This window comes from Scylla paramamosain, chromosome 24, assembly GCF_035594125.1.
Source record: "Scylla paramamosain isolate STU-SP2022 chromosome 24, ASM3559412v1, whole genome shotgun sequence".
In the NCBI taxonomy this organism is placed as follows: domain Eukaryota; kingdom Metazoa; phylum Arthropoda; class Malacostraca; order Decapoda; family Portunidae; genus Scylla; species Scylla paramamosain.
Window position 1 is genome coordinate 6160001 of NC_087174.1, and position 14159 is coordinate 6174159.

The following is a 14159-nucleotide window of genomic DNA, read 5'->3' on the forward strand; positions in this document are numbered from 1 at the left end:
TTCCCACTGAATGACGCATTTCCCTGCTCACCCACTCACTCACTCCTCAGCTGACTCCCCCTTCTCTCCGTCACAACCTCCCTTACCCACTGCATTTCCTTCCGCTCTCGTTCTTTCATTAGTTTGCTTCCCGACTCAAGCGCTGGGTGACTCACTAACTGTTTCCTGTATATGTTTATTCAGTGTCGTAATACTTAGCTCTAGCATTTGCCTACTCGTTTTCAAGATTAAGTTAATGAATGCACTGTAGTCTGTCCGTCATAACCTTAACAGGGCATAATACAAAAGCCTACCGGAGTTTGTAGAAAGATGATAATGTACAGTCATATTTTTTTTACAAGTACGTGATTTTATACAGTTTAATGTGCGTGAATACGGTGCATTTGTTCATTTATTAAAGTATTTCACAAAATGCGCTTACATATTGACCTGTCTCTCTCTCTCTCTCTCTCTCTCTCTCTCTCTCTCTCTCTCTCTCTCTCTCTCTCTCTCTCTCTCTCTGGGGCAAAGTAATAACTAACACAACACTCCATGACAACAGGAAAGAGAACGGAAAAAAATATAAGACACGAAACTGCTTTTGGCTGCACTGGATAAAAAAACGGAACACGAGCATTAAAGAATCATTCTCTCTCTCTCTCTCTCTCTCTCTCTCTCTCTCTCTCTCTCTCTCTCTCTCTCTCTCTCTCTCTCTCTACTTTTTATTTATTTCTCCGTCTCTGTCCCAAAATTCGAGGAAGACAGTGAAGGAATTTATTCACTTGATGCTCTTATGTTTTCGTTTTGTTTTTTTACCCCACTGCATTTCAGTGTTCATCCTTCAACGAAAGTGTGAGCGCGCTTGTTCGTGTGTGTGTGTGTGTGTGTGTGTGTGTGTGTGTGTGTGTGTGTGTGTGTGTGTAAGTGTGTGTGTGTGTATTCTCCACCCACCTACCAACTCCCTCCGTGTCCTCGAGTCAATACCAAAATCCATCAATCAATCTTCCTCTCTTGAAATTCAATCCGAAAACGCGTCAAACTTTCCATTTTCTCCCCCCAACAGTGGAAATCTACCGCGGCGACACTAACCCCTTGTCCACCACGCGCAAGTACTCCACCATTTACACCTGTAACTTCGACCTGGTCCTCTACCCTTTCGATATTCAGGAGTGCTACCTGCGACTTCAGATCATCTCCGCATCCTCTGAGTACCTCGTCTTCAACGTCAACGGTGTGTGTGTGAGGGAGAGAGAGAGAGAGAGAGAGAGAGAGAGAGAGAGAGAGAGAGAGAGAGAGAGAGAGGAGAGAGAGAGATCGGTGGGGAGACTAGTGAAAGGAAATAAAAATGCGGGAAGGAATATGAAATATAGTGAAAGAGAGAAGAGTTAGGAAGGGGAGGAATATGAAGGAATAGAGAGAGAGAGAGAGAGAGAGAGAGAGAGAGAGAGAGAGAGAGAGAGAGAGAGAGAGAGAGAGAGAGAGAGAATCAAAATACTACCCACTTTCTCTCACACTACTATGCTTTCACTCGATATTTATGGTAGATTTTCAAAAGTTCCTTATTTCCTTAAGCTTTGTGAGGGCGAGGGCGGGAAAGGGAGGAGGAGGGAGCGCGAGCTTATCTAACGAGGAAATACGACTCTCAGGATGGCAAAATATTGTAAACTTGGTGCACAATTCAGGCCATTTTCAGATTATTTGGCGGAGTTAGGGAGCGCTGCGGAATGTTTCACAGGTTCTAAAGACTGAGTTTGTGATTTCAAGGCAGCATAATGTTACAGGTATGAGACGGGGTTGATAAGGGAGCATGGAGAGAGAGAGAAAGAGAGAGAGAGAGAGAGAGAGAGAGAGAGAGAGAGAGAGAGAGAGAGAGAGAGAGAGAGAGAGAGAGAGAGAGAATGGAAAATAATGTTTCTAAATTGAGCCTGTCTGTCTGTCAGTCATGTTCCTTCATAAGCCCTTTCCCTTGCGTGTTTTTTTTTTCTTTTCTTTTTCTCTCTATCTTACTGACTCTCTTCCTCTCCCTCATTCACTTTTTTACTCCTCGCTTGCTTCATTCTAGTCACTTTCACTTTCTCCCTCCGTCTCATTTTTCTTCATTTTATTAACTTCCATTTCCCTTGCACTCTCCGTTTATCTCACTCGTTCTCCTCTCCCTCCCCCTCTCTCTCTCTCTCTCTCTCTCTCTCTCTCTCTCTCTCTCTCTCTCTCTCTCTCTCTCTCTCTCTCTCTCTCTCTCTCTCTCTCTCTCTCTCTCTCTCTCTCTCTCTCTCATTGTCTCCTTACACTCCACACTCCCTCTTTACTCGTGTTTCTGTCACACTCTTTTTTTATTCTATTCCCTCTCTTTCACTCTCTAGCCATCACATTTCATTCTCACTTTCTCTTCCCTTCACTCTTTCTCTTTCCCTTCACACCCATCATTCATTGACGCATTTCCACACTCCCTACCACTACCAGTCCGTGTACCTATTCCCTACTGTGCGTGTCTCTCGAAATAGACTCTGCGGTGGAATATCTTGGCCAGAAGTTCTTAGTGGAGTATGGCATCGGGAAAATCAACCTGAAGGAGAGTGACGGCGGCCAGTACGGCGAGGTGCAGGTGCAAGTCGAGTTGATCCGCCGCTATGGGTTTGCCATGCTCAACATCTACATACCGTCAGTCACGCTTCTCACCATCAGCTACGTCACGCTTTACTTCAGGCCGACTATCTTCGAGGTGTGTGTGAATGACTGTATACACTCAGGTTGTTGGTGCTGAGGCAATGTGTTTATCCCTTTCACTGCGATATGCAATTCAGAGCACTAAAATAAGTGTATTAAATGTATGCGTTGCTGCGCCACCTTGGTTTGGGATCGCTATTCTCTGTCCATAGTAACCAAGTGTACTTATTCACTGTGCCTTGTCATGGTTACGTTTTAGCTTCATTGCATGTCTCTTAAGATCTGTGCTTCTTCGATGTATGTGTGCGTGTTGCTGTGTTTTGCTATCCTGGTTCTATAGTCACCAAGTGTGCTTATGTTATGTCCTATGCCTGTCCGTGGGCCTCCTAACACTTGTGCCTCTCCCGACAGGTGCGTGTCATGACCGCCCTCACCTCCCAGCTGGTGCTCGCCACGCTCTTCACGCAGGTGTCCACGTCGCTCCCCAAGACCTCCTACTTTAAGATGGTCGACATCTGGCTTCTGTTCTGCATCTTACTCATATTCTTCATCATCATTTTCCACACGATCATCGACCTCCACCTCGACTACGGCGACACGTCATTCACATCCGGTCCTCCTTTCCAAAAGATTTCCTCGGGGAGCACAGGAGTCACGCGCGTCAGTCCCATCAACGGCAAAGAAGGCGAGACAAAGAACTACAAAGAAATATTTAAACATTCCTTCCTCAGCAATACTGTGAAATTTTACATAATCCTCTCTAAAAGCACGATTTTCGCCGTCTTCCTGCTGTTCAACGCCATTTACTGGGGCACGCTGGCTAAGGACTCAGGCTTAGTGTACTACTACTGAGGGAAGCACGTCTTTATCCGCAACGGGAGTCTTGTATCTTTATCTGTGGCTCGTGGCTCACCGCTGTGCCACCGCGTAATTGAATGGACTTCTAAGCCCTCCCGCCACTCAGCCTTGTACGTTAATTCCTTCACCACAAAGCAAGATTCTCATTTAGAATTACGACTTTGTACCTCCCCCACACACACACAAAAGCAAACTACAATCAGACGCATCACAAGGATTAAGAGGAAAAATAAATATGACATCAACCAACAGTATATGAAGCACACGAGATAAGACGCCTCCATGCACTGCCATCAACTGCACGACGACGACAACCACCACCACCACCACCACCACCACCACTTTCCTAGTCTAATCACCACACACGAAACAATCCAGCACACACATACAAACAAACACTATTCCACCTCGCGTGTTTTGGTTCAATAGACGAAAAGTAAGTTGTTTTTTTTTCTTCTCTTTCCGTACATCCAATGACGTGAACCAATTAATTAACGGAGCAACAGGTGTTTTCAGACTCCACAAAACTCATGCTTCGTCACGCAATACATGTAAAGAGGTTACAAGCAGACGCTGGTTGACACAGTGCTAAAAATAAAATGTTCTGTTACTCGTATTTTAATTCATCTCTCTCTCTCTCTCTCTCTCTCTCTCTCTCTCTCTCTCTCTCTCTCTCTCTCTCTCTCTCTCTCTCTCTCTCTCTCTCTCTCTCTCTCTCTCTCTCTCTCTCTCTCTCTCTCTCTCTCTCTCTCTCTCTCTCTCTCTCTCTCTCTCTCTCTCTCTCTCTCTCTCTCTCTCTCTCTCTCTGTCGCTTGTGTGTATCTAATTCAATTTCTCGTCTCTTCCAAAGCGTGTGAGTTTTCTTTCTTTCTACTTCTTTCCTCTCTTTGGCCGAGTTTCCATTTGTTTGTCAACGTTTCTTTGCTCGACTTTCCATTTGTTTGTCACCGTTCCAGGCTGGTAAGTTTTATGGCTCCTTTTTTGCCGTTCGTAGGTCTGCCTGTCAGTTCGTCTTTCCGCTTCTCCCTTTGCCTCCCGCCAACGACTCTTCAGCACTGTGTCGGCCTTTGCATTCTTGAGTGAACATTCATGCCTTCATCACCTTTACGGATCCAGGTCGGTGACGCATCCTCGTGTACATCTAATGAGTCAAGTGTAAAGTTACGCAAGAAAAAGGGGATTTCAAAGTAAAATTACGTAAAAGAAACGGAATTAAAAGTAATGTTACAGAAAAAAAAGAACCTTGATATTGCGTAGAAAAGTTAGTTTTCAAAGTAAAATTACATAGTTTTCAAGGTAAACTTAAGTAGAAAAACAATTTATCTCGTCATTAAGAATCTCGATGTTGATATTTTTCAGTACATCAGGTATTACACATGGATAACAAGTTTATTCTGGTATATTTGCATATACACAAGGGATACAAACGTAGCATAGCGGTAAGAAATATGACTTTTGATTATACAGGCGAGCGTTCAAACCTCAGAGGAGCACTAGAAATAGCCTGGATCGCTTATTCCAGGAAGGCGCCAATTGCATTCCCCGAAGTACATCACAATTAAGTGCAGAAGTGGCAGGAATACAGGCTATTTTTCATCCTCTTTGATAGCTGCGTGGTTCAGGCGCTCAGGGATTACTGACTCAAAAAAGAATACCAAAATACCAGGAGGAAAGGAGGAAAAGTGTAAGACTGCAGCAACAATATAGAGAAGAGGACATGATAGGGACGTACCTGTTTGGAAATAAATACAGCGAGGAAACAAAAAGAACAGTGCATAAATTCTGGATAATAAAAGAAAAGGAAAGAAAGAAGAAAAAAAAGGAAAGAGAAAGAAGAAAACAAAACAGAAGACCCAGACAGTGAGAAGGATCACGTCGGGGAGTTTCAAAGGCAACACTCCCGACCATCAACTGAACTCAACGCCTTGAACCCTCGTCTGCCTGCCTCCCTCCATCCACACCATACCACACCACACCACACCACACCACGCCACACTAATCCCGTAAGAGACAAAAGGTGTTCTCAATTAGCCGAGGTCATTACCTGTTAACGGGGCTGAGGAGCCGCCGCACTGCCCCTTTGCGTCCCGTGATGAACAGTTTGGACAGGATTATATGTACGCGGTAATTACGGTCTTTCGGCGCCGTTAACTCTGTAGTGGTGAATTACCTTCGTGGGAGTAATTCTTTCCTAATTGATAGCCATGTCTTGAGGCGGCGCAAGGAGATTCTATTAAGGTGAAAGTTAGTCTCTCATCTCGCTTCTCTTCAGCGCCTCTCAATGTTTTTAAGTAGCGGTAGACTTCTTACTTCTCCTCCTCCTCCTCCTCCTCCTCCTCCTCCTCCTGTTCTTCCTCCGTCTTTTCTTGATTTTTGTTTCTTTTCTCTTTATTGTTGTTCTTGCTGCTGTTGTTCTTTTGGTTATCCTTGCTCTTGATCTTCATGTTCCCGTTTTGTTGTTTTCTTTTTTTCTTCTTTCCTACTTATTTTTTTGTTCTTTTTCTTCTTATTCCTCTTCCTCCTCTTCTCCATCCACTTCTCATCCTCCTCCCATTGCTCCTTCTCCTCCTCTTCTTCATTCACTCCTCCTCCTCCTCCTCCTCCTCCTCCTCCTCCTCCTCCTCCTCCTCCTCCTCCTCCTCCTCCTCCTCCTCCTCCTCCTCCTCCTCCTCCTCCACAATCATTTCCTCTGCCACGCACAAATCCACGCGTTACCAAGTCTCCGTATATAATCCTTTATCACTTTTCACATAACGAAGCTACTGACGCAGCCCTGCATAAAAATGGCTGGGAGGGAGGCGAGGCAAGCAGCAGTCATTTCCAGGAGACGCACAAGAGGCATTCTGGTAAACCGCGTAGAAATAGTCTGAAGCTTCCGTGCATGTTGTCAGTTCGAATACCCTGTTAAGACGAGATGCAGACTCACCACACACACCACCATCACCACCACCACACACGCCACCACACACGCCACCGCGCCAGTCCAGCAGTGCAAAAGATTCATGCGTAAAGCAACTAAGCTGGCATTCTAGGAAAAAAGTGTTGCAGTGCCCTGGTAAATGCAGTGACCTTTAGCTTTAGCCTCGTGTGCTGGAGTGAAATTCTTCGCAACGTGCTCAAAGTCTCGAGGAAACGGGCACAAGCCTGCTGAGGCTTGTACTTAGCAAGGGTCTACCATGCTAGTATTAACTTGTGCTATAGAGAAAAGAAAACGAAGATGAGGTGGCCTGCAGACAGCACGAGTGAGAGCGACGCCTCGGAAACTTTTGAACTGTACCATTGACTGATCCATTTGTCAACCACCCTTCTCTCTCTTTCTCTCTCTCTCTCTCTCTCTCTCTCTCTCTCTCTCTCTCTCTCTCTCTCTCTCTCTCTCTCTCTCTCTCTCTCTCTCTCTCACACGACATGTCCCCCTTCCCCTCCCTCACCCTCACGCTACACACACTGATAACGAAAAGAAAAAGTTAACATTTCTCTTTTTCGCATCCCGCTCATCATCCGACATGAAGAGCAGATCGCGCTTCGGCGGCGCAAAAATAATGAGAGCTTGGGGCCAAATAGTATCATTTGCTTTTCATTACGATTTTTTCCCTTAAAGCACAGTCCCGCAGTTTACCTTCCCGGTTGTTGACCTCGGAGTGTGAGTTACTAGCTTTGCCCCCCTCTCTCATTACGCCCCCCACTGTCCCTCCTGTACGCCCCCATGCCCATCTCCCTCCTCTCTCCCTCTTCCGAACACCTCACACACACACACACACACACACACACACACTCATCTTCTTTTCCTCTCACCCGCCAGGAAGTAAATTATCATTTTCCACAAATATTTGCCGTATCATTTTTGTTGAAGGAGGGAAAGTATACGTAGAAGTAAAAAAGGAGTAAAAATCAGTCAAAACTTCTGGGCCGCGTTGGAAAAAGACATCCGCCAGCGTCAGATTAATAGTTGATGCAGTAAATAGGAGTCAGGAGGGGTGAGAGTGGCTCAGGTTAATAAAGAATCCTTCACGTAATCATTTATCCACGTATGAGCGGCGGGCGGGTCACTCAAAGCCGGAAAGATTGCTCCCTTCTTTCCTCGCTCTGTATTCCCGTCCGGTCCCCGCGTCGCAAATCAAGGGAAAAAAGGGAAACATTTTGCCATCAGCCTGACTTTTTTCCTCAGCAGTTCAGGCAGTTTCTCATATGACTGACTAATGACTGAGTTTGAAGTTTCAGTTTACTCGGTTTTCCTCCCTTCTGCTCTCCTGTCGCCCTCTCTCGACACCCTCTATCCCTTTATTTATTCAATTTTCCTTCCTTCCCTTCTGTCCTGTACTCTCCTCTTCCTTCATTATCATCGCCCTCTGTAATCCCTCTGTTTTCATCCCCTCATTCTCTCTCTCGTCTCTCTGTTCTGCTGCCTGACCCTGTATTTCTCTCTCTCTCTCTCTCTCTCTCTCTCTCTCTCTCTCTCTCTCTCTCTCTCTCTCTCTCTCTCTCAAAGTGGTAATGGGAAATTAGCGTTTTACTTGCGCATTTCACACTCCATTAATCACGCTTGAGTCATTTGCAGCCACCTGTGAGCCGAGTGTTTAGCAAACCAGCGGGGGAACAAACGCGTGCTCCTTAAGTGGTCTAATTCTGGTGATAGCAAGAGGGTTCGCTGATCTGAACGTGGTGCTGTTGGTAAAAGTCAGGTGTGTGTTCCTATTGGTGGCTGGTGGGTGTTAGTGTGGTAAAGAAACACGTTGGTGGATTATTTTTTTCGTTGTAAAAGAACTATAGAACTCTGATATTAATGTTAGTTTGCTGCTTCACTTGTCTTCCTGGTTGATAGTGTGTTTAGGTTAGGTTATGTGTGGTTAGGTTGTCTTGACTGATTAATTGTTTGATGGGGCGATCTTATCAGCGAAACAAAAACACAATAAATAATAATTAGTTTGTCTATGGAACACGTGGATTAACTGAGTGACTGACTGAATAATTGAAAGATTAATTGACTGACGGACTGGAATTTGCGTCATGACAAGAACATCACAACGATAATAAGAGTAATAATGAAACACTGGCTGCCTGCCTATCCATCTCATCATTAACGCCATTCCTGACTGAGATAACGGGGACCCAACACCGAGGGGAGGACATTAGGCCAGAGTCCCTTCCTGCAGCACCAAGGCAGCTTCCACCCGCAGCCCTCTGTCTGTCACCGCCACGCCAACTTATCTCCCAGGACTCCTATCCACAGAATAAAAAATATCAATACTTTTCTGATTTTTACCTCGCCTGTTTATCACGTAGACAATTTTTTCGTCTCTCCTAACAAAACACACGCACACGCACACACACACACACACACACGGGCAGATGACTGTCGTAAGCAATATCGGGTATACTGAGCGTCATCACCAACCTTGATCCTCACACCATCTTGCTCCTCTCAACACACACTATAAAACACACCATAAAACATTAACACCGTCAGCATCCTGCCTAGTGAGAAAGGGCGAGAGCTGTGGCTACATCATCAACAGCAGCAGCACCAACAGTAGGAATAACAACAACAAAGGAAGTAACAATGATAGTAGTAACGACAGCACTAGGAAAGAAAATGAGGTTTCTGTGTATTAAAATTCAGTTCACGAGTATCTCTGTCATCATAACTCCTTCCTTTCCTTACCTCTGCTCCTCCTCCTCCTCCTCCTCCTTTCCCTTTGGTGTCCTGTGACTCTTACTTTACATTAGATGGTGTAAAAGACCACAAACAGCCTCGCGAGGACCAGCATGTACATTGTTGTTCATTCTTTCTTCATGATTCATTTTTCCTCCTCCTCCTCCTCCTCCTCCTCCTCCTCCTCCTCCTCCTCCTCCTCCTCTTTCTCCTCTTCCTCTTCCTCTTCCTCTTCCTCCTCCTCCTCCTCCTCCTCCTCCTCCTCCTCCTCCTCCTCTTCCTCCACGTCACTCCCCCGTAACACAAGTTTAGAGTTATCTGACCAACTCTGCTTTCACTCCGAACTGACAACACTTGTCTGCCAGCTTCCTCTCTAGCCAAAGGACTCCTCTCCGTCCCTCCCCGCCCATCAGTATTTGCCAACAGAGCCTTTCCCACCCAACGATCGCCACTCCTGCCCTCCCTCTTTCCTGTGGTAACTCCAATCCACATCATTCCTTAGCCAATGATTTCAAAATCTTTAATTTAACATAACCTAACCTAGCTCCAGTCCACATCGTTCCCCCGGTCAACGCTTCCCGTTCCTTATGAAAAAGAATGAAAAATAGTAAATAAAATCACATGCCTCCCAGACTAAAATTAAATCTGTCCTTTCACACCTCACGCTGGCTGGAGTGCAGGCCGCTCTTACCGCGCTGCACTGTGTAATACTGCGCGGATTAGCAGGCTTAGTGGCTGACTTTATATTGGAAAATTGTGGTTTACTTTCCAGTCACGAACAGGGCGGCGCAGAACTTCAGCCCCAGCCAGCCAGCCAGCCAGCCAGCACCTAACCTTCAGAGATACAAAGCGAATGGAAATGACTCAAAGACATAACACACTAAACTCACAAGATACACGGAAAACTAGGAGAGAAATGAACATGAGTAAGTCTCGCCACCACCCGCTCGCTCGCTCGCTCGCTCGCTGCATCCCCGACAGGAAGGAATGAAGACATTTGAAGTGACATGATTTCCGCACAAACGAACCAACACTCGAGGCAACATGATGATATGCAACGAGTCTGAGTCTTAAGATAACTTGCAAGGCAGCTTTCTTGGAATCGCCTTCACTCGTTGTGGCATCGAAGGGGAGGAGGAGGAGGAGGAAGAGGAGGGGGAAGAGGAGGAAGAGGAGAAAATGGGGACGGCTGCGTTTCACTTCACTTAATCGCCTGGAAATTCTGCGACGCCACAGAGTTTCAATACAAGTTTCTTCCCCTTTACCGGAAAAACACCACCACCACCACCATCACCACTACCACCACCATCACCACTACCACCACCACCGCGACTGCCGTGACGAAGCGAGGGAGGAGCGAAAGGGGAAGAAAACCAAGCCCGGGAGAGAGAAGGGGAGGAGAGAACAAGGGGAAGGAAGAGGACATAACGAACAGAGATGAGAGAACAAGGGGAAGGGAGACGCAGAGAGAATAGAGAGAACACGAGGAAAGACTGAATAACAGAGAGAGAGAGAGAGAGAGAGAGAGAGAGAGAGAGAGAGAGAGAGAGAGAGAGAGAGAGAGAGAGAGAGAGAGAGAATTAAAACTATGCGAGAGGCCGCGTGATCACTGGCCAAAGTGTAATTATCAAAGGAATAATATATGTGTAATCCACAAATCAGATTATATTTAATGTCAAGTAGGAGGATTAAAGGATTGCAGCATTTTCCGGCCCCCTGCTCGTCACACAATGCAGCCCCGGTCCGGTCACATGGAAGAGGGCGGCCGCTGCATGCTGTTTAGTTAATCCGTGAACAGCACTAAATCCTGGCCCATTAGATATGCACAATGCAATTAAATTCTCACCGTCAGTTGCTCCGCCTTCATAGATTTCAACCCCCAGCGAGTACAGTTGTCACAAAATTACAATGGGTAATTAGGCACGAACGGGACTACACGCCGTGGTGCTATGAATAAATGGACGCTTTTGTAGAGTAAGGTGTGCTAGGAAGAATAGTAACACACACACACACACACACACACACACTGAATGGATCATAATTTTTTATATACAATCTTTATATATATTGTGAACTTTTGTATAGTCTATATATATATATATATATAGAGAGAGAGAGAGAGAGAGAGAGAGAGAGAGAGAGAGAGAGAGAGAGAGAGAGAGAGAGAGAGAGAGAGAGAGACTACCAACACAAACAGACAGAAAGTTGGTCATACAAGAAAAGGCAGGGCAAAACAAACACAAACACACACATACACATACAGACACACCGGAAGCAAAGAAGACTGACAGACAGAGACAGGAAAAGGGGGAAACAAAGGAAAAACGAAGGAAAAAGACTAGAAAATCGACAACACAACACAACACAACACACACACACACACACACACACACACACACAAACAGAAACCAAACTTTACTTTTAACAGCGCCAGCACCACTGAGACTCCCCATCTGCACCTAGCCTCCACTAATTGCTTGTTAAACCATCGGAAACACAAATGCTGATTAAGCCCTACTATATTTCTCGTACAAATTAAAACCGCATGTGTACCTGGTGTGTGTGTGTGTGTGTGTGTGTGTGTGTGTGTGTGTGTGTGTGTGTAGGCAGTTTGATGGCTGGAGCTTGCATCGCCTTTTGTATTGTATGTTCAACTGCAAACGGCAATCACAGAGAGACGCGATGAAGTGGAAGTGAATAAATTGTTGCTCTTGTTGTGTTTGTAGTTAAGGTTCGTGTTGTTGTTGTTGTTTTGTTGTTGTTGTTGTTCTTGACTTGATAAAAAATGTTCAGCAAAAAATATATACTATCACATCCAATATTCACGTTCTCAAGCCTGAACAATCTCTCTCTCTCTCTCTCTCTCTCTCTCTCTCTCTCTCTCTCTCTCTCTCTCTCTCTCTCTCTCTCTCTCTCTCTCTCTCTCTCTCTCTCTCTCTCTCTCTCTCTCTCTCTCTCTCTCTCTCTCTCTCTCTCTCTCTCTCTCTCTCTCTCTCTCTCTCTCTCTCTCTCTCTCTCTCTCTCTCTCTCTCTCTCTCTCTCTCTCTCTCTCTCTCTCTCTCTCTCTCTCTCTCTCTCTCTCTCTCTCTCTCTCTCTCTCTCTCTCTCTCTCTCTCTCTCTCTCTCTCTCTCTCTCTCTCTCTCTCTCTCTCTCTCTCTCTCTCTCTCTCTCTCTCTCTCTCTCTCTCTCTCTCTCTCTCTCTCTCTCTCTCTCTCTCTCTCTCTCTCTCTCTCTCTCTCTCTCTCTCTCTCTCTCTCTCTCTCTCTCTCTCTCTCTCTCTCACCCCTTGCATCTCCAATAATTAAATTTTCTTCTGTAGTTTTTCCTCTGTGTTTTACTTATATCTGGGCAATACAATTGGATGGGGTAAAAACAGACACTACTGTATCTTCATATTGGTTTTGGCCCTCTCAGAATTAACAAAAAAAAATGGGTATTTTCTTCACTTCCTCAACTTCCCTTTGGATGCACTTAATTAATGTTTGGCGACCTAATTAACACCTGCTGCTAATTAAGGTCAGGTTCCTCGCAAATAACACCTGTTTGCGGGGGAGTATGTACACGTGTCTTGATTATTCCCTCAGTTCCCCCTTTCCCCTCCTCCGATTTTCTCTAATAACTGTGCTCACTTTCCCCTCAAACCATTTCCCCTTCTGTCCACTGCCCCGTTTTCTCCTATGCTCCTCTCCCTTCTCTACTCTTCCCCCTTCTCTCCGCCTCCTCCTCCTCCTCCTCCTCCTCCTCCTCCTCCTGCTGCTTCCCTCCACACGCACCCTCTCCCCACTCCACACTCAACTGGGCTCAAATTTACCATGCGAGTTTTCCACCACAATATCAGGTGAACTTTTCGAATTAAAACGCGTAAGTACACACACACACACACACACACACACACGAGCGCAAAGGTGTGCGTGCGTGCGTGCGTGCATTTCTCTTCCCTTCCTTTGAACGTCTAGAGGCACATGTTCCGTTTTTTTATCCTTCCTTCTTCGTAGCAGGGCCTTTGAGTACAATTATCTGTCTCTAGTGGAAGGCAGCACATGTCGCAGGTCAAATCTTACTCTCTCGCACCACACAGTCTTAGGCATCAGGAGGCGCCGTTGTCTGCTCACGCTTCACTAACCTGACCACTATTTCCTTCCATGTTTCCCCATCACCGTGTACTGCTCGGCGTTCACGGCCTTCAGTGTCTCTTTCCAGTCTGGCAGCCTTGCCTCATTATACTCTCAGTACTCCGGGAAGAGTTTCAGGAGCCCTTCATTAGATAGCCGCAGTTGCAATAATCACACGCGTGCACAGCGGGACAAAATGTTCATTCCTTAAACGGAACTTTCCTTTGTCCTCATGGGGACAGTGTGTCCTGACTGAAACGCCCTCCGGCAGGGAAATGGCCTCGACCACCCAGACATGTTGCATCTGACTGCCTCACCTCGAGGGTGTGCTGCACGAGGACAGCAGCATCGTGTATCAGCCTGTTCCCTCCCACAGACATGGTAAGCGCACAGTCCTGCGTTACTAGAGGAGAATCAGTCCTCGCCAGTTCTTTCGCTTCGGAGCACCATGAAATAAATAGCAGCCAAAGGGAAGATGGCTCGTGGGGCGATTGTCTGGGAAGATAAAATTCAAGATCCAATTTAGATCTTGAAGTGACCTGATTCTCCATGAAATAGTTTAAAGTTACGAGTCATCGGGGCACGGGGAATCACTGCACCTCCACCTTTAAGCCTGACAGATCCTCTGCCAGCTGAGTTCCTGCCTGCAACATGAACCCGAAATGTTCAAGCGCAAGGAACAAACAAGACATGATCCACACAAACTGCAACATCGCAACACGCGATGAAAAACAACCACCACCAATCGTGGTACCAAAACTCTTTATCTCTTCACAAGAACTTGAACATGAAAAACTGACAAAATCACAAAAACTGAGGGGAAAATTATCCAAGTTTCTCGACCACAGCGCTAGCTCAGCCCGCCCCGCCACGCTGCACCTTTTGTGCCGTTGCC

General features: G+C 46.0%; 1 protein-coding gene and 1 long non-coding RNA gene across 2 annotated transcripts in view; one reads left to right on the forward strand and one right to left on the reverse strand.

Annotated features, from left to right (window-relative positions):
- The window catches only part of LOC135112635 (gamma-aminobutyric acid receptor subunit delta-like), an 11352-nt gene extending 7277 nt beyond the window's left edge, over positions 1 to 4075 (forward strand). The window contains exons 6-8 of the mRNA XM_064027213.1: positions 1043 to 1210; positions 2481 to 2698; positions 3055 to 4075. Of these exons, the coding sequence (XP_063883283.1) occupies positions 1043 to 1210; positions 2481 to 2698; positions 3055 to 3495 (827 nt within the window). The 3' untranslated portion in view covers positions 3496 to 4075. The remainder of the gene's footprint in view (positions 1 to 1042; positions 1211 to 2480; positions 2699 to 3054) is intronic.
- The window catches only part of LOC135112637 (uncharacterized), a 203509-nt gene that overhangs the window by 169072 nt on the left and 20278 nt on the right, over positions 1 to 14159 (reverse strand). The window lies entirely within an intron of this gene.